Source organism: Podarcis pityusensis (genome assembly GCF_964106645.2).
Source record: "Podarcis pityusensis genome assembly, chromosome: 4".
NCBI classification, from domain to species: Eukaryota; Metazoa; Chordata; class Lepidosauria; order Squamata; family Lacertidae; genus Podarcis; species Podarcis pityusensis.
The window spans coordinates 65,398,831-65,425,438 of record NC_138027.1 but is presented as its reverse complement, the minus strand read 5'-3'; the positions used below and the strand labels follow the sequence as shown (position 1 = coordinate 65,425,438).

The window sequence follows — 26,608 nt, the reverse complement described above, 5'->3', positions numbered from 1 at the left end:
TGAAACTGGCTTGGGAAGGGGCGTTGGGAGAACCTCCAGAACAGCATGTGGGGAGAGGGGAAATTGTTCCATCTAGAAACTGATATGTTTGAAAGGAAGGATCATTCAACACAGCATGGTGTTGAATTCCACCCTTAAAAACAAAACCAAGTTGCTTAAAATACTGTACAAAAAATAAAACCTGCCCTCTGTTTTTTTCAACTGGCTGATCTGCAAAGATTCCACTTAAGGAATGTATTTGTCCCTATGGAACCAGGTAGAAAGAATCTGTGGGTCACTTTTTTGGACTGCAATTCGTACAAGGTGCCCAGGGAGGAGAGATTCTTTTTTAGCGACTCTAGGTGGATGACTTGCTGCAATTCTGATCTATTACTGTTTAAATGGCAAGTCTCAGGAAAAAGTTAGTGATAAGATAGCTGAGTACTTTCTATCCTCAGGAATATTAAAACTTACAATAAAGTAAGAAGTCTTTTTTGGTGAATCTATTTGTTATTCTTACTATGCAATTGTATCAACTTCTATAGGATCTACTTCTTGTATCAACCTTTATGACTAAAAAAAATCAAAATCAAAGCTATTCTTTTGTAAATAATGTGTTGCATTTTAAACATCTGTTTTGCTTTAAAACATTTGATAGTAAGCTTAAATTAAAATCCATTTTGTAATATGTTGTGGTTTTTAAGATTTATATTATTTATAGTTTTGTCTGACCAGGGATTACTTCTCTTTGTTGTCTTGGTTGCATTCAACTATAGATACTGGCAGAATTAATCCATCATAGTCTTATGGTATTTATTCACCTATGAAATACTGTAACCAAAATATTGTAGAACCCAGTGATGGCTTTGTAAATTGCAGACAAAAGTGACAGAAGCAGCTTGAGCTATTTGTCCTGGTTTTTAATTTTTTGTGTTTGATGAAAAAAGGTTGTGGATAAGGAGCTGCACATCTTTTTCAGAATGAAATACCGTAATTTTCCATCTATAAGATGCCCCCATGTATAAGACACCCCCTATTTTGGGGGACTCAGATTTAAGAAAATGGGGGGAGGGAGATGGCCCCGTGGATAAGACGCCCCCTAATTTTTGACATTATTTTTTAGGGGGGGAAATTAGTCTTATACATGGAAAAATACAGTAATACTACCACTGAAAGCATCTTCTCTTTCCTACTATTTTCTGGACTAGAAACTGCTACTTCTAAATTATTTACATTTAAAATGAAATTTACCCCCAAGTAAATGAGCCAAGGATCGGGGATCAAGAGACTCTACCACCACTTTCAGTTCATCGGAAACCTACCATTAACACTCCAAAAGACCACCAGTCTGCACTCTGTGTATGCCCCCGCCGATTAACCACTTCCGGGGCCATATATTCTACTGTTCCACAGAAGGAATACGCTTTTTTCTCGTGATCAATAGACTCCTTGCTTAAACCAAAATCTGGAGAAAGAAAGCGCAATGAATTTAGTAATCTTATGAGAATATGCAAAGTTTTGAAAACAGGTTCTTTATACTTTGCATGTGTTTCACCAGCATAATTTCATTTCCCCTCTCTAGTGCTATTTATCACACTAAAAGAAAACTATCTACGAATTATTTATGTAGTAGAAGTTTGTTTTTACCTACCTGTCAATTTAATATGTCCTTCTTCATCAAGTAATATGCTATAAAAAAAGATAAAGCTTGTTTGAAACATGGTTATGTTGATTTTCTTTACAACAAATAATGGCTGTCAGAGAGCATACTGGGAGGATTAAAAATCTAGGGAGAGAATATGGTATTTCTACCATATGCAAAATAAAAGGTTCTTACTTTTCTGGTTTTAGATCTCTGTATATTATTCCAAGACTATGCAGATGATCTAAAGCAAGTGCTAATTCAGCCAGGTAGAATTTGACGTCCTCTTCTGTGAACATCACCTAGAAGAGAAATGCATAATACTTGTCTAAAGTTAATATAGAGCAAACAGTTTCTATGATTAGAAAAGACTGGAGAGTTTTCCCCCCAGTTTAAACTTAAATTGAAAACTAACAATTATATAAGTGTTTATATTTGTGTATATAAACCTGTTTATAAAAGTCAGTTGCACTGTCAAGTAAGTGCATATTAATGCAACAGACTTTGAATTCTGATGGGTGCATTTCTATATCAGCTGTCTAAGGATAATTCAGCAGTATACTTGTGACATCTCTATTCCCCCACTCCCCACCCTCCAAAATGTTTAAGATTTAAGTGTGGAAAGCAAAGGGGAAGAAAGAAGAGACAGAAGAGAAGAGATATATGAACATAGACCACGCAGTGTAAAGTAACTTAGATTCACTGGTACAATTAATTAAGAAATCATGGCAAATATTTCCCTGAACATTTGAGCACATTCCATAAAATAAACACAACCTCTATTAATAGAATTCAGAATTGTGACAACAATATATGAAACATTTACCTCTTTGGATAAGCGTGTAAACAAGTCTCCTCCTCTGAGAAAGTCTAAAATAAGGTATAGTTTCCCTTCTGTTTGAAAAGCTGAGGGGGAAATCAACATTATTTTAATAAAAGCATTTTGTTCTTGGGTATGTAGGTACTTATTGACTGTTACTATTATTGCAAAGATATTGTTTTATAATGCTGGATCATTAAAAAGTTTGTTCAAGAAAGTATTAAAATGCAATGCTGCACCCTAGCTATTACTACGTTCTATGATTTTTCAAACTTAACTTTAAAATAAGCATCTTTGCTTATTATACATTATGGATAGAGTCACAGAAAAGTTTTAGATCCAGCTGTGGTATCTCTTGATGAAAGAAGAAGGGATGCAAATTTTTCCAGTTCTCTCTATTCCCCACACCTGCCATGCCACCATCCACACTGATCTGGAGGAGTCCCCAACTTTCTGAAGCTGACACTGGTGGGGGCTGGCACTGGCTGCTGCAGGGGCACAAGGAAATCAGCAAGAAATACCTCCCTCCATCTTCCATTAGGGGACACCCTCCACTGGATTAAAAGCTCTTCCACGAGCACAAAGTTATCAGCTGTATTCTACTCTATACAGTGTGTATCATATTTGTAGCATACAGATCAAAACTAGCACGCAAAGCAATTTTTATCTTGGCCACAGCAACGTTAACATTCATATGTATTTTATGCATTCAAAAAAGTTTTTAGAAGTTATGAGATATTTGACGCTTTAATGCAACACTGCTCTGTGTTTTGTATGTACTATGCAAGTGATGGGTATTGAAGAAAACAGACACTGTGCACATTTTGTATGTGGAAGTGTAAAGATTCTGTCGAGTTGCTTTTGAGGTTATTTTTTTTAGAAGCAAATTACTTCTTCTGCTCACCCTACCCCTATGACCTCACATTGCCAAAGCACATGTTATCCAGACTTCTGAAACTTTAAACTGCTGGACAGTGCCAAATTTATTATAGATCTGGCCACTTGTAACTTGCATTCAGCAACAAGAAAGTTCCAGATCACTCACTGGAGACCAGCATCAAAGCTTCTACCCCTTCCACCTCAATACTGAATATTTTTCTGTAACAGAAAAAGTAAAGAGTGGGTTGCTTCTTAAAATTTAAAATTTAATTGCCTCAGAGATATGCAAAATGCAAAGCATCCCTTTAAAAACAGGACTGGGTAAATCTCAGGTAAATAAAACCTAAGTATGTTCTGTTCTGGCCAACGCTTAAAAAGAAAGTATAGCTGACATATTCTATAACAGAGTATTTCTTTTTCTTTCTTATATTAATTAACTAAACTGCCAAAACAGTACTGAAATCACTAAATTGTTCAAAAGCTGAAAATGAATCCATAGGGAGGTAAATTAATTTAAACTAACAACATCATCGTATATTTGTATGAGGCCTTTCAATAGTTACGCCACATTCAAGGTGGTTTACAACATGAAAATATTTACATAACTAAAAATATATTAAAATTTCACAATAGGGAAGTTAAAGGAATGTCAAAAATTACATTTGTTCAGAAACTGATCTTTACTAATGATCAAGCTTCAAAATGTAGCATTTGTCTTTTTGTGATTTTCTGCAATAAATAGCATGGATGAAATCTCCTATATAATAAACTGCTTTAACAAATGCCAGTTATGCAAACTGACTTGTACAGGAGTACAAGATGGTAGGTTGGGTCTCAACAGAACTTTTTATATTTTATTTGAAGGTATCAGGATTTTATAAATGGCAAATACGTATGAAATATCATAGTTACCAGTAACTAGCAATATTTACTTTAGCAATTTAGGATGCTTATTAAACTTACCGTAATGCAACTTGACAATAAAGGGATGATTAACCTCTACTAAAATGTCACGCTCCATTTTTGTCCGAACACGATCGCGAACTATAAGAGATGTTGACCAACATTTAGTGCAAATGAATACTACCCACTTAATTATGTATATGGACTATTGTTTTTCGGTTTTATATCCATTATATGTGGACGCAATGTCAAAGTTTTCAAGAGCCATTTTCACTGTACAAAATGTAATGAAAAATAAAGTTTTAAGAGTGCAATGTTATGGATCAAAAAGTGGCTTGTGCCAATGGAAAGGCACTTCCGTTGTGCGAGAAAGTATTACAAAATTCTCTCAAGTCCACATCCTGCTGGAGCGCCCATGCCCAATTCCAGGTGGTCCCTCAACCTTTATGAGTGGATTGTGGGGCACAGAGGGTTGTAGTATGGGGGTGCCAGGAAGGCCCCATTGTGTTAGCAGAGTTATACTCTCACCTCTCTAGAACCAAATTTATAAATACAATTTTTGGGATCTGAGCAGGAAAAACATTGGACTTGCCTATGCTCATATCCCCCTGCTGCATAGACCCTGGCTTACCTGAGTCAACAATCATACCAAAGTACCAGGGGTTGAATATATATGTACTGTAGGGTACTTTACTGTAGCTCTCAAGGACTTTCTTCTCAATTTCTAGCATATTTTCCAAAAAGGGTGATCACCATAACTTTATTCCAGTGTCTAAGTATTGATGGAAGGATTTGTAGTATATATTATTCAACAACTAGCAAATTCATCACCCTGACAATTTTCCATTGTCTGTCGCTAAATACATACTATGCAATAAAAAAACTTGCAAAAAGAAATCAGGCATCTGTTGCATAAAGCAAGAGTACCGCATTTACATTATGAGTGCGAATTCTAAAACCGAAGCCAAGAAACTAAGTGCATTCAAATTCTATTTGCTCTATTTACAATTATTGTTTCTAAGCACTCATTCTAGCAAAACCATCAAGATGTGAACATGAAGATGCCTGTAAAACTGTTGCACCAGGAAAATATTCAGTGCCATACACACTATGTTATGGTGGATATGTATTTTTAGCCTATATTCAGGTATAGCCCAACCCTAAGATTAACATTATTACTAATAATTTATTACTTATTATTAAATTTGTATACCACCCTATACCTGCAGATCTCAGGAATGTTCACAACCATAAAGTATCAGTGAACTAAACAGGTCTTATTTCCCAGCAAACATGCATAGCAAAATGTTTAGAAGTATTAATAATGTAAAAAAAATAAAAGAAAAAGAGCTAATAAGCAAAACCCATGACAAATAGGTGATTGAAAAAGACACCACTGTGTGTAAATTTAGATGCAGAGTCATCTAAATTTAGGTGCAGATTCCAGGGAACAAAAGCAAGGTTGTCTAAATATGAGCAAGTATCAAATGCATGAAAGTGCCTCAATGGGTTCCAACTTTTTCACATATGCTACTTTTCAAAACCACATTCTTGATGGGGCTATATAAATAATTAAATATATATATATTTTCCAGTTGGATTGTATTGCCCTGAATATATGAATTGCTCTCATTTTTAAAGGGTACGGGGTTAAAGATCTCCCAATATTATGTAGAAGCTCAGCTATCAAGTCAACATCAGAAAATGCAATTGTTTGATTTCTTAGTTTCTGCAGTCCTTCATCGCACAACTGCCAGAGTAACAGACAGACAGACAAAAGGACTTTTCTAGCACCTTCCTTTTACTATCAGCTCCTCCGCCACATCTCACTGCACTGCCAGTCTCTTGCAACAATGTTTCACTATATTATTCTTAAAACAATTATATTCAAAGAAATCATGTAATTTACCCTTGAGTGTTGCTTTTTTTAGCACCTTCATTGCATACAGCTGTCTTGCATCTGATCCTGAGATTTTTTTAACAAGGAATACCTGTATTAACACATGAAACAATTCTGTTACAATGATCCAACACACATTGAACAGACCCAGGGTAAGAACGTATCTGTGCACATACAGAAACGTCAATCTCACATACCCATGCATGCTTGCATGCGTGAACGCCTGTCATATCTCGAGTCCCAATATGTAATATCTCTAATCTTTATCCTTGATTTTGAGAGCATCTATGCTACACAAACATACCTTTGTTAAATGAATGCAAATGGTAAGGTAGGCATTATTCCACTTCTCACACAATTCCACTTCTCTCTACATACTTTTAAAAAGCTGCATGTGAATAAGACTCTGGCCCCAATTACAGTGGTACCTCGGGTTAAGTACTTAATTCGTTCCGGAGGTCCGTTCTTAATTTATGGGGCCTCCCGCTGCCACTGCGCTGCCGGCACGCGATTTCTGTTCTCATCCTGGGGCAAAGTTCTTAACCTGAAGCACTATTTCTGGGTTAGCAGAGTCTGTAACCTGAAGTGTATGTAACCTGAAGCGTATGTAACCCGAGGTACCACTGTATATAAAAACAGATGCACTTTCAGTATAATTTCACATTCCTAACTCACCAAGTATTTCACTTGTTACAGTAAGGCTACTAGACTAGAAGGAGGGTAACTTACAGAAACAAAGTGCAAGGAGCAGAGGAAATTGGATGCCAATGTCATAAATAAGATTGAACAGTCTTTTATCAAACCAAATTCCTTGAAAGGGTAACAGCAGTGAATAACAGAGCAAGCCAAACCCTGAATGACTAAAACTGAATATCCCTCCACAGCATAAATATTAAGGTGATCTAGGAAAATATATGTTTAATTTATACTGTTCACTGAAAAAATATGACAATAAGTATTCCTGCATATATGAATGCGAGCTAGGGCAGCAAACTAGGAGACAATTAAGGAGATTAGAACAAAAGATTCAAGAGGTGGTATTACAGAAACAACATCTATTTTGGGAATTCTGGTTAGTGCTGGCTCAGGCAAGCCATCTGAGCACCATGACAGCTGGTATCAGTTCCAGAGGTCCATCTTACCTTTCCAAAAGACCCCTGTCCTAGCACTTTAAGGAGTTCAAATTGTGAAGGGTCTGCTTTTTCATGTCCTTCCTTGACGTGATATGTTATTGCAATCTCTTTAATATTGCCTTCTTCCTGCAAAGAAAACAAGAATAAAGCTCTCATTTTTATGTTTGGAATTCATGCCTGGAATATTCATCCTAGGCTGGTATTTAACTATTCACAGATGAAATCAATTGTAATGGATAAAAGCCAACAAAGAAAAATATATATTCATTAAGTCCAATGTTGGTACCACTAGGAAAAACAGGAATGTAGAATTTCCACAAAAGTTTGGTTTTCTTCATGTTTGGGAAAACCACCAACTGAGGAATGAAAGATACCAAACTGCCAGATTTTTATAGAGTAGGGAAATACAAAATAACAGAAGGAAGCTTAGTTATGAACAGTTTCTTTTTTCCAAATTAAGAAAATAAAAAGCGGAAAATAGCCATCTGGCATATTCAGCTACCTAGTAAAAATACTAAGTTTAGGTCATTATCTGTAATGGTTCTAGGGGTTGCTTGTGCGTAAGCCGGCGCTTATCTCCCCGGCTGGGTGCAAACACCTGGCTGGGTTGCCTAAGTGAACCTTTTCTGTCCGGACAGCCACTCACCCGTGGCCGACTCAATCGCTGGCAGAATCCGTCAGTGGGCGTTTCTTAAACTTCTTCCAGCAAAGAAGCTCTTTGACGCCTAGTCTCCTCCTACTTTCTCTGCGCGAAAGCCTTCTGCGCAAGGAGGGCGTGGGCAACGGAGGACCCCTACTCTCCCCGCTGGTCCCAGACAAGGAGTCATGGGACCGCCTCGCCGCTTCCCCCATCTGCCCCCCTTCTCCACTGGTGCTACGCTGATTCTCTTCCCCAGAAGATGGGCTGCTTCTCCCAATCCCTGGACACTCTCTGGAATCCCTCTGGCTTTTGCTCTCTCCCTCCGGCACTGATGTCAGTTCCCTGACATTATCGTATGCCACTTTTAAACTGTTTCTTCAACATTTTGCTTGTTTCTCGATATAGCATGTAGTCAGTACAGGAACAGCTCTAGTCACTCTTCAAAATCACAGCTTCAGCTGTCTTGTCTAAGAGCTAATTCACACTTTATAAAAAAGGGGGAGAAAGCAGGAGAAAAGTGACTCACTTCTACTCCTAGTGTTGTTTGCTAAGGGGTGGGGTGGGGACTTATGGATGTCACCACAGCAAGTATCTGCAAGTCCCACCATGGACATTTACAGGAAAAGCAGAAGTGTGAGCTTCTTCTTTTCCTGATTGTGTATTATGTGCAAATTGACTGGTGGTTCATGCATTGAAGAGGAAGGGCTTCCACAACCATAATGGGTCTCTGCTCAACTCTCTCAAAGCATTGCTCCTAGCTTCCATAAGCAGTATTGATTTTATAGGATTATTTAATACACAAAGTGAAAAGAAAAGAATTCATTACGTCAAATAGTTTATTCTCAACAATTGGTCACTTTTATATCTAACCATTCTTCCAAAGAGATCAGGCAGGGTAACAGGCATTGAATTATCAACTTTATCATTGCAATCTTTCTGTGAGGTAGGTGAGACAGAGCCACTGTGAATTGCTTATTCCATTGAACCTTCTGGCTGAGTGGAGACTTGAACCTGGCTACAACTCACTATACATTTTATTGTTACACAGTAGGCAAAGCTCTTCCTATACATAAAATAAGTTTTAGGATTGTATTACAGTGGTACCTCGGGATGCGAACGGGATCCGTTCCAGAGCCCCGTTCGCATCCCAAACAGAATGTAAGATGCGGCTGCGTGTGTGCGGGTCGCATTTCGCCGCTTCCGCGTATGATGTCACTTTGGCCGTTTGCGCATGTGCGAGCGGCGACCTGAAAATACTTATCCTGAAGCGTATTTAGCCCGAGGTATGACTGCATTATGGCCTTATAGTAAGCAACATGCAAGTTGCACAACGACCAATAGTTAGAATGTCCAGCCATGCCTTGTTTTTACTTCAAGCTCAGCAGGGAAGGAGAATTAAAAAGAGCCATGTGTTAGAAGCAACAGTCAGAAGTAGAAGAACAGTAATAATTCAAGTAAACTGAACTAAAGGGAGGACAGGAGATGCAATAAAGGAGAAGGGAAGAAAGCACCTATGTGTGTGGAAGAAAAATATGTTTGCTGCTTCTGTGTTTCACAAGAGTGAAACTGAGTAATTGCTATCCTTTCAGCAGCTGGCTTTATTCTCCTTGCTGGCATGATGCAGAGTATACACATGGTGACAACAAGGAAGTGAAATATTATTGCATAATTTCAGAGATAATAAATTACTGTATACAGCACTCTCAGGGATCATGTGTACTGTATTAGACTGTGCCCTAAATAAATCTATTGTGCGGCCAAATTTAGAAAGCCACATACAGTTGTGTTCTTGTAGCCCCATCTCAAAAAGAGCTAGAAAAGTACAGAAGAGGTCAAACAAGAAGACAAAGGCGTTGGAGCACCTTCCCTACAAGTAAAGCAGCAGCACCGACACTTTGGAACTTTGGAACTCTCTGCCTATTGATATAACACAGGCCCCTTCACTGTAGTGTTTTTTTGGCGTGTGAAGACATTCTTATTTAGATAAGCCTACCCAGATATTTAGAAAGTTTGCATCAGATTTGTTTTAGTCTACTTTATTGCCATTTTAGCATTCTGTATGTTTTAAACTATGGTTATACTTTTTGTGTGTTATCTTTATTGTTTTATCATTTTTGTAAGCCACTTTATGTTTTTTTTATAATCTACAGATTCTATGAAATAAAGAAGAAATAAAGTGTTCAGTGCACTTTAGTCAGGTTTTATAGAATTATGCATGATGCAGGAAAAGTAGGCACAGAATTTTTCTCCCTCACGTTAGGGTGGTATTAAACTAAACTGTACTCAAACTAAACCCACTGAAATTAAGATGACTCAGGTCCATTACTTTCAGTGGGTTTACTCTGAGTAAAACTTAGCTGAATACTATCTTTAGAATACTATCTTCTGCATCATCCAGTGAGATTGATTGGTAGCAGATTCAGGGACATAAAAGAAGGGAGTTCTTAATACAACACATTATTAATCTGTGGTGTTTCACCACCACAAGATGAGGTCATTGCTTAAGATATATTTAAAATAATTAAGCAAATTTATGGAGGATAGAGTTAACAACAACAACAATGTGGCTAACAGATGTCATTATGTCCCACTCTTCCTCCAAAAGGAGTCCAGGGTGGCTAACAAGGTTCAAACAAATAGAACCAACATAAAACGAAAGCTAAATGGAACAGTTGTTGTGTACTTCTGAACACCAGATGCTGAGGACAAATAGTGGGGTAAGGGGTATAGCCTTGCTGCCTCCTTATGGGCTTCCCAGAAGAAATCAACTGACTACTGCAGCAAACAGAATGCTTAAAAGAAGATCTTTGGGCTAATCCAACTGGGCTTTTATTGAGTTCTTACCCCGTACCAAACCATCTTCCCACACATACACCAATCACAAGCATGGATATTTGTCATACTAGGGGCTTTGTCATACTAGGGGCTGCAACCCTGCTCACTCCACTAACCAACCCTATTCCCATTCCCTCCACAATAACCGCTAGAGCTTCCCCTTCCTACTCCATGCAACTACTGAGTTCGCTTTTCACTTTCCCAGCTCCATCTCTGAAGCCACTTCTCTCTTCTAATCTGCAGCCCCCTTCGCACCTGTTTTCACCTGAACCCACAAGCCTATACCTCCTGCTTCCCCTTTTTTGCGCCACCCCCCCCCTTGCACACAAACCATCCCATGGTAGCCTCTTGCACCTATCTTGCCCCACACATTGTTACTAAATATCCTTTCCATCCAACTAGAAAGCCACCATCCCCTCCTATTCTTCAGGTCCTTTCATGTCCCTGCTTTCATTTTCAACCCCATTCCCACGCCTCCTTTTCCATCATTGTTTTGCAAACCCTTTTGCTTAGTTGATATTCCTGCACTGCAAGGGGTTAGAGACCAGATGACCCTTGGGGTCCCTTCCCTTCCAACTCTACATTTCCATGATTCTCTCTTTCCCCCCTTCCCCTTCTTACCTTTTTCAACTCACCCTTGCACACAGACCACCCCCACTTCTATGCCTCATCCTCTCTCCTAATCTGCACCCCACTTTGCACACACCCCACGATAACATATGTTACTGAATCTTTAAAATGAATAAACTCTTAAGAGCAAGCCTATCAGTTAGCTTGTTCAGTTGGGGAATATTAAATTCAGTTGATGAATGTTATATGTATATTGTATGACTGTAGGGTGTTTGCTTGTTAATAAAACATGTTCTAAATTATTACGTTAGATCTGGAACTTAATGTTGAAGAAAATACATGGTACCAGGAGTGAAATACACTGTGTGAAGGTATCTGAGGGCTTTGTATATCTCTCTCACACATGAATCAGCTGAAGAGTAGAAGAAGTTTGTGTAAAGCAAGAAGCGAGGAACACCGAAAGGAAAAAAAGAGAGGCTATTTTAAACAAAGAACAGCAGAGGTTTAAGTAAAGTAGGGATGGGAGGGTAAGTTTTTAAAGGAACTGTTATCACCTGTTGCTTGTTGCTCAGGGCTCCTTTGGGTAGAATAAAAAGAATTAAGAGAAATGTTATGCCTGAATTGCTTTCATAATTTTAAGGGACCCAAAATGACTCTCTTGCCCAGGATCCCCAAAACCATAGGCTACCACTGCATATTGCCTCCCCACAACAACTTGGGACTCTTGCTTTTGGAAAAAGACAATGTCTTTTGACCACTTTGATCACTATCAGTCTCTTTAACAGAAGAGTTGAGTAATGGGGGTGTTGAATGGACATGCCTATAGGGACTGAAGCAACGTATAGCAGAGTAAGTAGGGTAGAAGTTAGAGAGAGAAATATGGAGCGCTCCTCCCCACAAATATTCTAAGCAGAGCCATGAAATTTTACAGGCCTTTAAGTAGCCATTAATGACAGATGTGCTGCTTTCTATTCTCCTTCACTTTATCATAACATCTCAAGTTGAAAATAGATCTAAATGGATTTTCTGGCCCCTTTCCATCCCAGAATGTTACATATGTAAAGAAGTTCTTGGCATATCATGCTAAACTCTGTCAAGAATCTGCAAAGTGTTAAGTTCTTTTATGAATGTCAGAGAATAGATTTCACACATCTATCTGGTTTATAAACAACACCCTTGTATGAAACAACTGGTTTGGGAAAATTCTAATATTTTCTAGGTAAAATTATTATTTGTTTTTAATTGTGGTGAAAACTCAGACAAGTGTTTATGTCTTTGATTCAGCAGTAAAGAATGTATGATTTTATCTTTGTGCTTGTCTCTTTGATCCAGCACAGTCATCCATCAGTAGAATGGAGAGCTAAACAATTTTGATTGATTCCCCTCCCACATTCCCAATATTTGTTCTAGGACAACATAGGAGGTAGGGTGGGGGTGGGGAGGGCTGCAGAGGAAAACTGACCAAAATATCTCCCTCCCTATCCTTTATATCATTTTAATTACATCTTGGTAGTGTCACCACTTTCTGGAATTCTTGGCGCTGAAATATCTAACTGATTTGAAATGTCTATTTGATTTATTTCCTACCTGCTATCATGCATTTGACCAAAACATTATTATAATTTAGCCTGAATCCAATGTTGTCTGTGCATGGGGAGAACACAATAACCATTTACACAACAACTTTCTTTCATCCCAATGCAGCCCCCCCTCAAAATCTGCTCTGGAGGGTTAGGGGGTCTTGTGGTCCTCTACAAATCAAAATAGCAATCTCCTATAACCACTTTCTGGGGTTTGCTCTTCATGAAGGACTGGAGCAACTTTAGAACAGTACCCTAGGTTGGTGAACAGTTCACCAGGACACGTGGAAGATTCCTACTTTCAGTTAGAACACTTCAGCTTAACTTTAAGTCTGTTACGTAAGGAATGAACTTACATAAAAAGTAACCTTGTTCCATTGGCCCACAGTAACACAGTACAGGTTACTGGATAATATTGTGGTTTTAAGAAACACATTCTGGCATAAATTCATCCTGCACATAATTTCTTTTTCCTCTACTCCTGAAGTCAGGGAATTATCTAGAATCCATTTTTCTCATTGGGTTATGGAACAAAGGTTGAGTTCTCCTAAGATAAACACGACTTACAAACTAGTTATGCTGCAACCCGATACACAGTCACTTTGGCTTACATCTGAGTAAGTAAAGGGGAGGAGAAGGGCAGCACTAAAAAGAACAAGAACAAAGGAAGCAAAAGAGGCAGCAAAGTCTCAAAAACCATTGAAAGATCAATCTTTATGAATAGTAATAGTGTTAGTGGAACAAAAACATCCAATGCATTTCATATGATAATAACTTCCCTCAGGAGCACAAAATTACAGTTCTGATATCAAGGCAACACTTCTCCCTTTTTTTTCTGAGTAGGGATGTATAACACTGCACAGTTAAATGCCTGGGAAGTACTGCCTTCCTCTGATAAAAGTTCACAAGAAGAAGAACTGAAGACCATGTTCCAAACTTAAAGTTTAAATTTAATGCAATACATTTTTTTTATTCTATTGCCACAAGCCAAACATGTATTTAGGCATGCAAGTACCACAAAACTGATATAAAAAATGAAGTAACCCGGCAGCAGTCAATGGATACAGCCATTCTAACTACAGGAGTCACTACTACTTCATCAGCTCTGCTAAGAAGCCAGCTCCATCAGCCGTTTCTTTTCCTTCAACAGTCATATGGCAATAGTCATAGGCATTTTTTCAGGATGCAATTGAGGGCAGGGATAGAAGGGAAGCAAGGTGACAGCATAGGCTCAGCTGAGACCCCAGCAATTTTTGGTTCCTCCTCTCTATTCCAGCCAGTGATTGTAAGAACTTTGTAACTAATGCTTGATTTTGCTTTTGCCCTGAATATGACTGTCCAGGCAACATGTAAACACTCAGGTTTTACTTACTGATTGTGGATTCATCTCTTCTTCTCCCATAGGTTCATCCATGATTTGTTGGCCATTCTGCAAAAAAAGAAAGGGGGTTCATAAAGCAACTAAAGTAGAAACATTTCTCTTCATCTTATTAAAAATAACAAAACAATGGGTTATATTCAACTAAGTCTTACCCAAAGTATAACAATTGAATTTAATGAACCTAAGTTTGTCATGTCTATTAACAGCAATGAATCTACTCCATGGGTAGGTAAACTAAGGCCCGGGGGCTGGATCCAGTTCAGTCGCCTTCTAAATCCGGCCTGCAGACGGTCCAGGAGTCAGCGTGTTTTTACATGAGTGGAATGTGTCCTTTTATTTAAAAAGCATCTCTGGGTTATTTGTGGGGCATAGGAATTCATTCATATTTTTTTTCAAAATATAGTCCGGTCCCTCACAAGGTCTGAGGGACAGTGGACTGGCCCCCTGCTGAAAAAGTTTGCTGACCCCTGGTCTACTCTGAGTAGAACTAGCATTGGATAAAACTCAAAGTTATTTGCCAGTATCAATTACTATAAAAGATGGTTGCAACTACTGTCTTACTGGGCAGTGAATGGGGGGACTGACTTTCCAGAAAGAAAATAAGGTGTACAATTCTAAGCCACTAACTATTTAGAGCACTTATGACTAGAAGCCCACAGATCTGCAAAAAGCAAGGTGAAGACAACAACCCATCATACAAAACAAACATTTAAACTGGACCTTGACAATGGCAAATGTGATGCAGCTCTATTGAAAATTATTGTGTTTTAAATAATAAGTAAGTTCTATTACTGTGAAGTGAAGATAAAGAATAGAATTATAGGACTGCAATGCTTAATCAATTAGATATATCAATAAACCACTTTAAAAGTGGCCATTTAGACGGCAAGTACTATATTAAGGGGACTTTCCCTCTTATGCAAGATAAAATGCCTCATAAGATTTTTCCTCTCATATATATCACCTTAAAAAATCAAATGATGTATGCTACTTGCTTCAGAACTTTTTTTCTCTCTTGCCAATGTGCAAATCGAATCCATTAAAGCAGTATCAGTCAAGTTTTACTGTGCAACCCACTGCATATCTATTTCATATCTTGGCTCTTGCATGGTTGGCTATCTTGTACTAAAAACAAAGATATGAGTTGCTCTGGGACTGGAGAGTAGAAGGAAAACGCACTTTGGCTTTTGTCATTGCCCAGAGGACCCAGGACCACTAAGAGACTGCCTCCCCTGCCTCCCAGGAGTAATATCAAGGCGATCGGAAGTCTAACCTGGCCATCGTTCTCAGCCAGAGAAGCAGCAGCTGCAAGGGGCATGCCTTCCCCACTCCCTGCTTGAAAGAACACTGAGCCATAACTGCCTGCTGCCCTGGGAATGCAAAAGCAAGGGGAAAGAACACCCCGACTCCATTCAGCGGCCAAATGAACAAAATACACTAATTGCTATTCAAGAAAGAACACCAGCAGAGAAGATCAACCTAGCCCAACCTGGATAAAACTGTTTGTGGCCTTCCCATAGGCCTCTGGTTGACCACTGCAAGAACAGACTGCTGGACTAGATGGGCCTCTGGCTCCTTTTAGTACCCTCTAGCAGTCTCACTATTTTGTTCTGGCTTTAAAGAACTGATATCTCTCCTCTATATTTTCCAGTGTTCCCATTGTTCTAGGCGCATTTTAAAACAGGGAATTTCATTAGTGTGAGCAGTTTCTGAGCTCTGGGCGCAGTACTGCATCTAAGATTTCAGATTAAAACTGCAGAGCTGAAGGAAAGGAGGACCTTTTTCTGCCTCCCCACTTCCAGCTACTCTCTGAAGGCTGGAGAAGAGACCCTCTTAAGAATATTAGAGGGGTGAGCAGGGGAAGGACTAGACCATGTGAAAAATGATCTATTTAAGCTGCAGTTCATTCATTTTCAGCTTTGTATTCTTGTTATAAAAAACCATGCCTAGACTTTAGGTTTAAGGTGCCATTTATTTCCTAGCTTTCATATCTCAGTTTCTAATACTGATCTTTTCCCTTTATTCTCCTTTCCTTGTGTACCTTGCATTTGTCATTTGTAAGACTGATGGCTAGACTTCTCTCTCTCTCTCTCTCTCTCTCTCTCTCTCTTTTTAAAGTCACTTTAGGAAACAATAATTGCCTGAAAATCAGTATAAATATACAGGAAATAAAATAGGTAAATAATTTGTGTACAATAGGATACAGGTTGAGAGCAAGTCCCCCCAGCCTGCACACTCAAGAGCAGGGGTTGGCAACCTAAGGCCCATGGGCTTGGGGTCGTTTAACCAGCCCACCAGCCGCCCCCAAACCAAGCCGCCTGCATGGCAAGTCTCCATGCGCTGTGCTAAACTGGCGCTGCATGGGAACTCGCTTCTATAGTGCCAGAAATCGCATCTGTGCATGCGCAGATGCAGGAAATCACATTTGCGCAGACGTAGATGCCAGAAATCACGGGCGGGTGCGCTCACACATGCGATCTGGCCCATGGAGGGATCTCTGCTGGAGTGAACCGGCCCAGGCGAGGTAAACCTTGCTGACCCCTGCAAAAGGATCTAAACAGCACTAAAGCAACAGCCATGTTAGCTGGAGCACAGGATTTGTCTACCAACTTCTCATCCAGACTTGGCTGCTCAAAGGAAGTTACTCTAAAACACTTCCAAGGATGACACTACTTTAAAGCAAAATATCAAGATGGGTGTATTTCAGTGTGACTTGGCACTGGGAACTGCCAAATATAAGAAGCACTGCATTTATCAACACCTTCCCAGAAACAAACAGAAGCCTCTGTATGACTCTCCTCTTTCTTCAGACCCTACTTACTAATTTCCACTTACTTACACCAGGCAGTTATCCAACTTTCAATGTCAAAGATGGCAAAGCAGCCTTCGCCACCTGACGCAAAACCAAGAGATGTATATTTTAACAATTTCTTATCACTTTGTTGTCTGGGTAACCCAAAGAAACACACCAGACTCTTACTCATCCTCCTGAATCCAAATCAAAATACACTACGGACTACTAAAATACTGCTTTCCTCCAGCAAGAGTTTGTTTTATATAAAAACATTTAAATGGATGTGAAGAAAATTTAGAGCACAATTCCTTACACTTTTAATGTGTAGCATCATTATCACATTAAGAACATTAGTATTCCAAGTAAAACTCGTAGAACACATATTTGCACTAACTTCTATATGATTCTACATTCCTTTTAGCAGCATATAATTTCCTTGCTCACAAGGGACACCCAGCAAGAATGAGCTGCATGTACCAGATCTCTAATCTGTCTTATGATTTGGCTAGTAAATCAGACTAGTGAAGGGCTGGTCGCGAAAGGTGATTCATTATAGCCAGTCATTTTCTCCAGCAGGATGAGTGTACTAAAATGACACATTGCCAAAGACTGTTTAGCCCTCTGGTTTGTTCATCACCACATATTAGTCTTACTCTAAAACAGATACAGATAGATGTATAACATGTTTACATCGGTAACAACTGAAAGATTGCAGTGGGGCTAAGTTGTAGAAGAAAGTAAGTAAAAAATAAGTCAATTTACAATGGTTTTCCATATTAGAAATTATTGTCTAGATGTTTCAATGCAAGATAAATCACAAAATTCCAAGTATTACAGTTGCTAGTGTAATTTGGCATTTCAAATACCTGACTACACAGTAAGAAAACACACAAATAATTGGAAAAATAATGCAAGTTACAATACAAAGAAGATTGCAAACTTATTTTATCTTGCAACCTTTCTGGTAAAAGATTTGAGTGTAAAAGCTATGCAGGTCAAAGGTCATTAACAGGAAAAATGATATTTTGTAGGTATATGTATCGTTTAGCATTTTTATGAATTTTGTACTAAGAGCAATGTACATATCACAGTAAATAATACAGTGGTACCTCGGGTTAAGAACTTAATTCGTTTGGGAGGTCCGTTCTTAACCTGAAACTGTTCTTAACCTAAGGTAACACTTTAGCTAATGGGGCCTCCCGCTGCCGCCACGCCGCTGCTGTACGATTTCTGTTCTCATCCTGAAGCAAAGTTCTTAACCCAAGGTACTATTTCTGGGTTAGCGGAGTCTGTAACCTGAAGCGTCTGTAACCTAAAGTTCCACTGTACTGTCTTTACAATGATCATGTTCAGACACAACCACAGGTAATCAATTAGCCTATGCATGAGCCACGTGAAAGTGCATGCAGACTGAGCTCTCCTGCTTCGCTCCTCCCTTCCTCTGTCAGGGAAACAAACCATGGAGTGGCAGGCTTAGCAGTACTCTAAACCAGTGCTTGTGGGTTGTTTCTCTCAAAACAGACCACAATCTGAAGCCAAGTTTTTTTCTTAGTTGCCCACTGCCCAATCATGCTGGGGGGATAAGCAAGCTATGAGTGCTGGTTTAGACATAATGCAAAGTCAGTGGTTTCCCTGAAGCTGCAAAACAGTAGAGCTCAGCATACTCGCACTTGAATGTGGCTTGCGCACAGGTTAATTTGGCTAACTGCAGTTAAGATTGCAGAAATGATATATCACTACAATGAGCCAGATATTTTTGGAAAATGCTGAAGACAGCCATTAGTAAGGGCTTCAATTTTTTTCGATTTGCAGCCTAATTATATTCATATTTACTCAGAAGTAGTCATGTTAATTTCAACAGAACTTACCCCTAGGTGAATATGCTTAAGGCTGAATCCCCAAGTTATATTTTTGTTTCTCTCAAACTGCTCACTGCTCCATATTTTTCGCTCCATATTTATTTCTTAAAACTGAATATGAAGAGGATGATGTAAACAACCTCTGTACTTCACTCAGGCACAGTAATGGTTACAGTTAAGGTTTTTTTTAATTTTTCTTTCATTGATTTGTACATCTTACTTTTTACAGCTGTGTTCTCAAAAATTAATAAATATATTTTTTCAATTGCTCCTTGTAGGTTTAAATGCTGTTTCTTAGGTAATTCATAAGCAAATCATTGGATTAACTGGTAATGCACATTCTAGTGCATTTTCAATTCAATAACCTTCAAGCAAGAAACTGAAATCTCTCACAATGCCGCCCTGCAAATATAGTATCTTGTTCGTTTACATTTCCGGCATTTTACAGGAACATATACATGTTTGTTTAAAATGTCAGTTTAAAAGTTGCAACACAGCTCTGTACACATTCTTCTTTGCTACCGTATTTGCTTCAGCTGGGAGGGCATATTATCTCCACAAGGTTGTTGCAAGGATATTGGTGGTGAGAATAGCAGCTTACCACAACCCATGACAGTACAATAGGAAAGTGTGCCAGGGATGAGAAGTAAGAACAGTTTAAGGGCACCTAGAACAGATTCCAAGCCCCATTTGATAGCAGACAATTGTCTGCATAGGTTATGGTACCATCAGCCCTCTATCAATATGACCAGCGCTTTCCCTACTGACAGTCTCAAAAAAAGGCAAAGAAGCAATTTTTCAGAAAGGGGCTTATTCTCACTTCAAACCATTAAATACTACAATTTGCCTTCTTAAAACATTTTGATATAAGCAAATACTATAGCCAGGATTAAATACTTACATGATGAAAACACTTAACATATAATTAGAAGGTTTTAGAATAAAGTAATGCACACTTTCCCCATCTCTCCAGCCAGCCATCTACACACAATGTGCTTTTGTCCTGTATTCCACTAAGCAAAATGGCTTTGAGTTACTGTTATAATCTTTTTTCCCTTCCTTAACATCCATTTTTGATGAGAGTCATGCATTTGGGACAAAAAAATAATAATTAACCTCACCTATCTGGGGTCTGAACTGGCCGTGACTGACAAGGAATGAGACCAAAATGATCAGGAGGAGGGTGGAGCCACTTCCTTATGTGGAAAGGTTGCAGTTTTTAGTTTAGAGAAAAGCCAAGTAAGAGGCAGCATGATCAAAGTGTATAAATCTATGCATGCTATGGAAAAAGTGGATAGAAAAAAGTTTCTCTCATAACACTAGAATTTGGGGGTATTCAGCACAGCTGAATGTTGAAAGATTCAGCACAGACAAACAAAATTACCGTACTTCTTCCTTCAATGAATAGTTATACTATGGATTTCACTCCCACAAGAGGTAGTGATGGCCACCATCTTGGATGGCTGTAAAACAAATTCCTGGTGAATAAGGCTGTGTTCTACCTCTGCTGTCAGAGATAGTATGTTTCTGGGTATCAGTTAGTGGAAACCACAGACATCTGGTTGGGTACTGAGAGAACAGGATGTGGACAAATGGGTCACTGGCCTGATTCAGTGGGCTGTTCTTATGTTCATAACCAACTCTAGTTGCAGCTCAGACTGGAGTTTTGAGAAACATACAGACATTTAGATTAATTTCACTTAACCAAATGAAACTGGCTATATTTAATTCTTTATGCAAAGAAAGCCAGAGGCTTTTGGGTCACAATCATGTATTAAACAAGCACTGTTCCTAATTACCAAGGTCTATCACTACGAGCATTCCCATGCAATATTATTATTTATTCACTAATTTAAACCACACTACTGTCTTGAAAGAATAGGGTGGGAAGAAACACTTTTAATTATTTCACATCAAAAGTACTTTTTTGAAAGATGCACTCTTCCAGTGGGATCTACTTAGAAGTTTTTCCATGGAGCAGCATACCATATTATGTTTGAAACCCTTATAAGTTCATTGGCTCCATAGCATATAACATCTCTACACCAAGGCTAGTCACAATAAGAAATGTGTGGAGCTGGCAAAGATTATCTGGATGAGCAGATACTCCTGGTAGTGGGCAATTTTATCATTATAAACAAAAATAGCTAAGTTTCTGACCTGCCTGCCTGGTGTGAAGACTGCAAATGTCATACATCATCTAGAAAGGCTGGCAGATGGTGCTGGGGAGAAGTCAGTGGTCATGCTGCATCCTGGCACCAATGGCATGGGCTAATGTAGTCATGCTCCAACCCCCATCAGCCCCAGTTAGCATGGACAATGGCTAGGGATGTACTCCAGTAATTTCTGGAGGGCACCATGCTGGCTACCCTTGATATAGCTGGGAATGCCTCTGGCTAATTAAACAATCTATTGGGGGGGGGGGTTGTTACTATGCTATGAATTATATGCTTTGGAAAAGAGGCCTGGGGGTGCAGAGGAGCACCAAAAAAGGCATCAAGGGCCACATGTACTCCTCGAGCCACGTTTGACTGCCCTGCTATAAATAAGGGGGGGACAGACATGACAGAACTGCATAAAATTGTGCAAACTGTTCTTCACATAGTTCATAGTTAAAGGCTTTAAAAGGGGAATTAGACAAATTCATGGAAAGTAAGACCATCTACTAGCCATAATGACTTTATTCTATCTTCACTGTAGGAGTAGTAGGTCTCTGAAAACCAGCCAGTGACAATCATGAATAGAAAAATACTGTTGTACTCATGTCCTGCCGCTGGGATTTCCATAAGCATCTGGTGAGAAAAGAATGTTGGCCTGGACAGACATTTGGTCTGATCCAGTGGGGTTACTTTTATGTTCTGCACATAACAAGCACAACACAGATCATAAGCGTCTTTCAAACATTATACTTCGCTCCTGGAATGATATTTAGACATGCTATCTGGTTGTCTCCATAGGGGAACTGATATATTTCAATAGGCTGCAATGATACGTCATTCATAGAAATACAGTTAAAATGCCTTATTGTTATTGCACCTCTGAGGCAAATGGTTTTTTTAAAACAAACTCTTTATGGAACAAAGTGTTATAAACACAAATACTGTTGCTCTACTTATCAGCCTAAGTCAAAAAGAACAAAAAAAATCCTTCCAGTGGCACCTTTAAGACCAACTAAGTTAGTTCTTGGTATGAGCTTTCGTGTGCAAGCACACTTCTTCAGATACACTGAAAGGATTATATACTGGAAGGATTTTTTTTATTTTGACTATGGCAGACCAACACGGCTACCTATCTGTATCAAAAAGAACAGAATACTTCAGGTCGGGATTTAACAAAACTAGAAACAGGGTAATTTAATTATGCCAAATTATCACAACACCTTATTACTACCAATAAAAGGAACCACTTGATGAAACAGCAGAGAGGTTTTCTCAGAACCATACCCTGAAAGCAACTAATTAAGCCAGATTATCTAAACTTGATCAAACCACAAGCATGCTGCTTCAACTACATAAAGTACATTGCTTCTTGGATCATGAGAACTTTGGGGGGGGGGGGATGGAGACGGATGACCACCAGTTCCTATATTGGTGCCTTGCTTTCAGCGGAAGCAGGATATGAGGACTTCCCCTTTTAAAAATGAGAAAAGAAAAAACTTGCTCTCATGTGCAAACTGTTCCTACTGCCTGGTTACAGACCTGTACATGGAGGAAGTTGAGCATCCGGTCAAAATGAGGGGGAAGGGAGGGAGGAAGAGACAGTAGCCGGGGAAAGTAACTGAACACCATCAAAAAGAACAAAAGCTGCCAAGTCATTCAACCCTTCAGTTTCTACCACAGATCTGACAATCTGACAGCAACCCACTCCACAACCACCTAACCCAGATGTTCTTGGCTTCATAAAGGTGCTGTGTTCGGGCTGCACCTTATGAAGTGGAGAGAGGAAAGATGATTACTGAGATATTCCGAAGTTTAACACTATTTAACTCCTCCTCCAGCAAATTTCAGAACAGTAGTAGCATTGGCTATAGATGGGGAAGTCCCTTTGCTCCCACCCTCTTATGATTTTCTTAACCCACTGGCCTTGCCCTGACCAGCAGTCAGGGGTCTCGCCCCCTCCACTTCCCCTGACTATCGTCCCTTGCAAACAAATGGAATAAGGAGGCTGTTCGAAATTAGCTTGAAAGCCATCAGCAGCATTAGCGGTATGGATCAGCATGTTTCTTCCCTAAGGTGAAAAATCCCATCACAAAACAGATCTGTTTCAGTAAAGAGGGGAGAAGAGAAGGGCATAGGCACCCCCTCACATACTTTATCTCCCTCCTCCTCCCCAACAGGGAGATCCCACTAAATTCCTTTCAAAGGAAGGCAGAGGTAAACTGTGCCCTCTCCATTATGCCAGAGATCTCAATGCCACTGCGTACAGAGAAACCGTTCTGCCGCCAAAAGAAATTTATTCTCCGAACCGGGGCGATCAAGACGGGAAGAGGGGTTTTGTGTGCCAAAAGAGTTGCCCACACCACTCTCTCCCTCGCCGCCTAGCAAGCCATTACTAATACGGATTTTAAATATCCTGTCGCTGAAAAGGGTGAGAGTCGGAAACGCGCCCCTTCGTGACTCGCTGCCCCCGAGAGCCGCGAGGGCGAGAGAGGGAAGCGGACTTGGCTAATCTGGAGTAAAGGAGCGAACGGGGTGAGGCGGGAGAAGGGAGACACAGCATGCGGCCAAGGGGGCCACGAAGAGCCCCCAGACGGGCAAGGGGGCTGCCCTGCCTCGCATGGGGCAGTTCGAAGAAAGAGGAAGCGGCCGCCGGTCCCCAAGCCGAGGCGGAAGCAGAGCGACAAAACGTTCCCCTTTTCCCAGGACGGGCTTTTCATTCTCCCCCCGCCTCCTGGCGGGCCCGTCCTGGCCCTCCGGGGCTCAGCGGCGGCGGCGGCGGCGGCAGCAGGGGGTGCTGTGCCCGCTCCCCGGCCGGCCGCTCAGGTCGCCTTACCTCGGCGCTGCTGCTGCTGCTCTCCGCCGCGCTCTCCACAGCCATTTTCTGCCAGGGGTCCGCCAGCTGCGCTAACGGCATCTTCCCGCTTTAACTTCCGAGCTCCCCCCACCTGGAGCCGCCGCCGCTGCCCCACAGTCTCTCGCTCAGGCTCAGGGTCAGGATTCCTCCTCCTCCTGCTGGCCAAGGGGAGGGCACTGCCGGGACACCCGCGCTCCCAACCCCCGCACTGGGGGCGGAGGACGAGGCAGAGCTGCCCACGCGCGGGCGACGGAGAGAACTGGGCTCGGAAGAAGCCGCTGCCGGGCAGAGCCAACCTCCCGACGTCCAGCAGGGCTACTGCTACTACTGCCGCCGCCGCTACTCACTCCGCTTCCGCTCCCAACATGGCGGCCCCCAAGCCGTACCTGCCTGTCAAGCCGAGGCCTGGTGGCGTCATCCTCGAGGGCGGGACTGGCACAGCCAATGAGCGGCGAGCCCAGGTAGTAAAGGGACGAAATCGCGGGCGCGCGGCCGGGCGATGGTTGCTCTGATCCCGTCGGGAGTGACTGGCTGGCGTGGGAGGAAGAGGCAGGCAGGCGGGGACTCCGGATACGTGACGAGGGGGTTGGTTTTTTTCTCCTTTTTTGTCACGGTCACTTGAGCGAAGGGCGGAAGGCGGCGGGTTTATCCTCCGCGCGGGCAGCCTGGCTTTCTCCGGCGCCGCGGATGCCGCCCGCGAGCGTCACACCCCTCGAGCTGTACAAAAGCTTATCGTGTGTAGAGAGGCGATTGTGCGGTGTTTTGCTTCTACCCCCGGATGAACTAATCCGGCATAATTGTTATAGTGCCACCCCCGTGGCTATGACGGCAAAGTTTAGTAACCTTTCCGAGATAATCCGCGGGAAGCTGTTAGCTTTGTACGTATTCAGTATGACTATTCTGGAGTTTGTTTGTTTTTTGTGTTTTTTTTAAAACTTCATGAAAGTTTTGGCTTAACAAAAACAAAAACCCTGTTAACTCCGATCTAAAACGACTCTGCAACCCTGAACGCATGTTAGATTTTAGAAGCCTTACAAGACTTTTCTTACAAAGCATGGCTAAAGAGTCGACAAGGAATCCCAAATACTTGCAACACTGCCTTCACATTCACATTCTGGTATTCTTAACTTATCTTTTGGGTTTCCTCCTAGTGTAGTTTATCCCTCTAATGAAATTTATATGACACACTATTCTATTTTGTTAATTTTAAAGAACCAGGTTTATGTTGCTGTAAATAATTGTTTTTGATTTGATTTTGCAGTTGCTGAAAAGATAACCCACAAGATTCGCCTGAGGAAAGGTGAAGAACCAGCAGAACAATCCCATGCAGTTGGGTGGGATCTTATATTTCAAACAACGTGCCTTCCCTGCACCTAAAAAAGAAATATGGTCCTCCTAAATTATGTGTTTAATAAACCTAGGTAGAATTATACTTATCATTATTGTATGAGCCTCTGTCTAATTACTTTCCATATTCTTGGGTTGAAAAAGAAAAATGAAAAAAGTTTTAAAATATATGTTTAAAAAGTATACTTCAGTATGCATCCTTAGGACACTGTAGTTATATCATTGTGTGATTCAATCATAGACAGTACCAGCAAATTCATGTTGCACAATTATTGGAAACTGGGAGGTCTTCCACAACAAATCTACTTTCCCCAAAGACCTGACTTTTAGCAACATAAAAAGTGATGGGGAAATTTACTGGAAAGTGTGGGCTTACATTTGCTTTGATGCAACTGTCATCCAACTTCCCTGCAAACTGATCAGGATGAATGTTCAGTAGACATCATCCAGAAGCAGCCTTAGAGTTGAAGTGATCCACAGAGGTTCAATATACAGGTCAACCCTCATCATTAAAACAAGATAGTCTTGGCTTCAAAGCTGCCTGTACTAACCACTTTGAACATATTGAAACGCTTGAGTGAGCAACATGCTTAGGATTGCATCTCAGTCCTCATTAACACTTAATTGGGAGGAACTTCCATTGAACACTGTAAGACTTCCTTCTGAGTAAGCATTCATAGGGTTGTGCTGTTAGGATGCCACTATATCTGACAACGTCCTAGTCTGACTCAGGCAATGCTGAATACATTGGAAAGAGGAAAGACTTAAGACACAGGATGGATGTTAGGAGCTAAGCCCTTCTAGCTGTACTTTTCTCTCAAAAACTCTCTTCGTTGTTGAGAACATAAGAAGAGCTTGCTGGAACAGGCTAATGACTCATCTAATCCAGCATCCTCTTCTCACAGTGGCCAACCAGAGGCCTGTGTTGTTTGTTTTGCTGTTTTGATCACAGCTGGGTTTACTTCTGAAACAAAAATAGTTTCCTGTTAAACACAAGTATGATGCACACTTTGAAGTTTCCCTAGTACCATCCTAACAAAAAGGTCTGCAGCCATTATAACTATCTCTGCTCTTGAGCATGACCACCAAGGAGGAAGATTCGTCTATTTGTTGATGGTTTTTAGGGTTCAGCGTTTTTTTCTGACATGCAAGAAAACATGCAAAATACTGTCAGAGAATAGACACTTTGTTTGTTTGTTTGTTTGGCAATGCATAGGAAAGCATTGGCTCCAATGTGTACGTTATAAAATAGAAAAGGCAGTTATTACATATGGCACATCTTCTTCAAGACCAGTATTAAGCATTATATTTTTTGCTAATGAATTATTTCATT

General features: G+C 40.4%; 1 protein-coding gene and 1 long non-coding RNA gene across 3 annotated transcripts in view; one reads left to right on the top strand and one right to left on the bottom strand.

The window, feature by feature from the left end:
* The window catches only part of RPS6KA3 (ribosomal protein S6 kinase A3), a 41,270-nt gene extending 17,223 nt beyond the window's left edge, over positions 1-24,047 (bottom strand). For both annotated transcript variants that reach the window (XM_081001612.1, XM_081001613.1), the window contains exons 1-9: positions 23,908-24,047; positions 14,254-14,310; positions 7,266-7,382; positions 6,133-6,214; positions 4,284-4,364; positions 2,448-2,527; positions 1,817-1,923; positions 1,631-1,668; positions 1,302-1,444 (exon numbers count right to left, since the gene is read on the bottom strand). In XM_081001612.1, the coding sequence (XP_080857738.1) occupies positions 1,302-1,444; positions 1,631-1,668; positions 1,817-1,923; positions 2,448-2,527; positions 4,284-4,364; positions 6,133-6,214; positions 7,266-7,382; positions 14,254-14,310; positions 23,908-23,988 (786 nt within the window). In that variant the 5' untranslated portion in view covers positions 23,989-24,047. The remainder of the gene's footprint in view (positions 1-1,301; positions 1,445-1,630; positions 1,669-1,816; positions 1,924-2,447; positions 2,528-4,283; positions 4,365-6,132; positions 6,215-7,265; positions 7,383-14,253; positions 14,311-23,907) is intronic.
* Positions 24,048-24,251: 204 nt separating this feature from the next.
* LOC308475008 lies at positions 24,252-25,364 on the top strand. Its single transcript, XR_013985075.1, has 2 exons — positions 24,252-24,389; positions 25,190-25,364. It is a non-coding gene; the product is annotated as an uncharacterized lncRNA (long non-coding RNA).
* Positions 25,365-26,608: the final 1,244 nt, after the last annotated feature.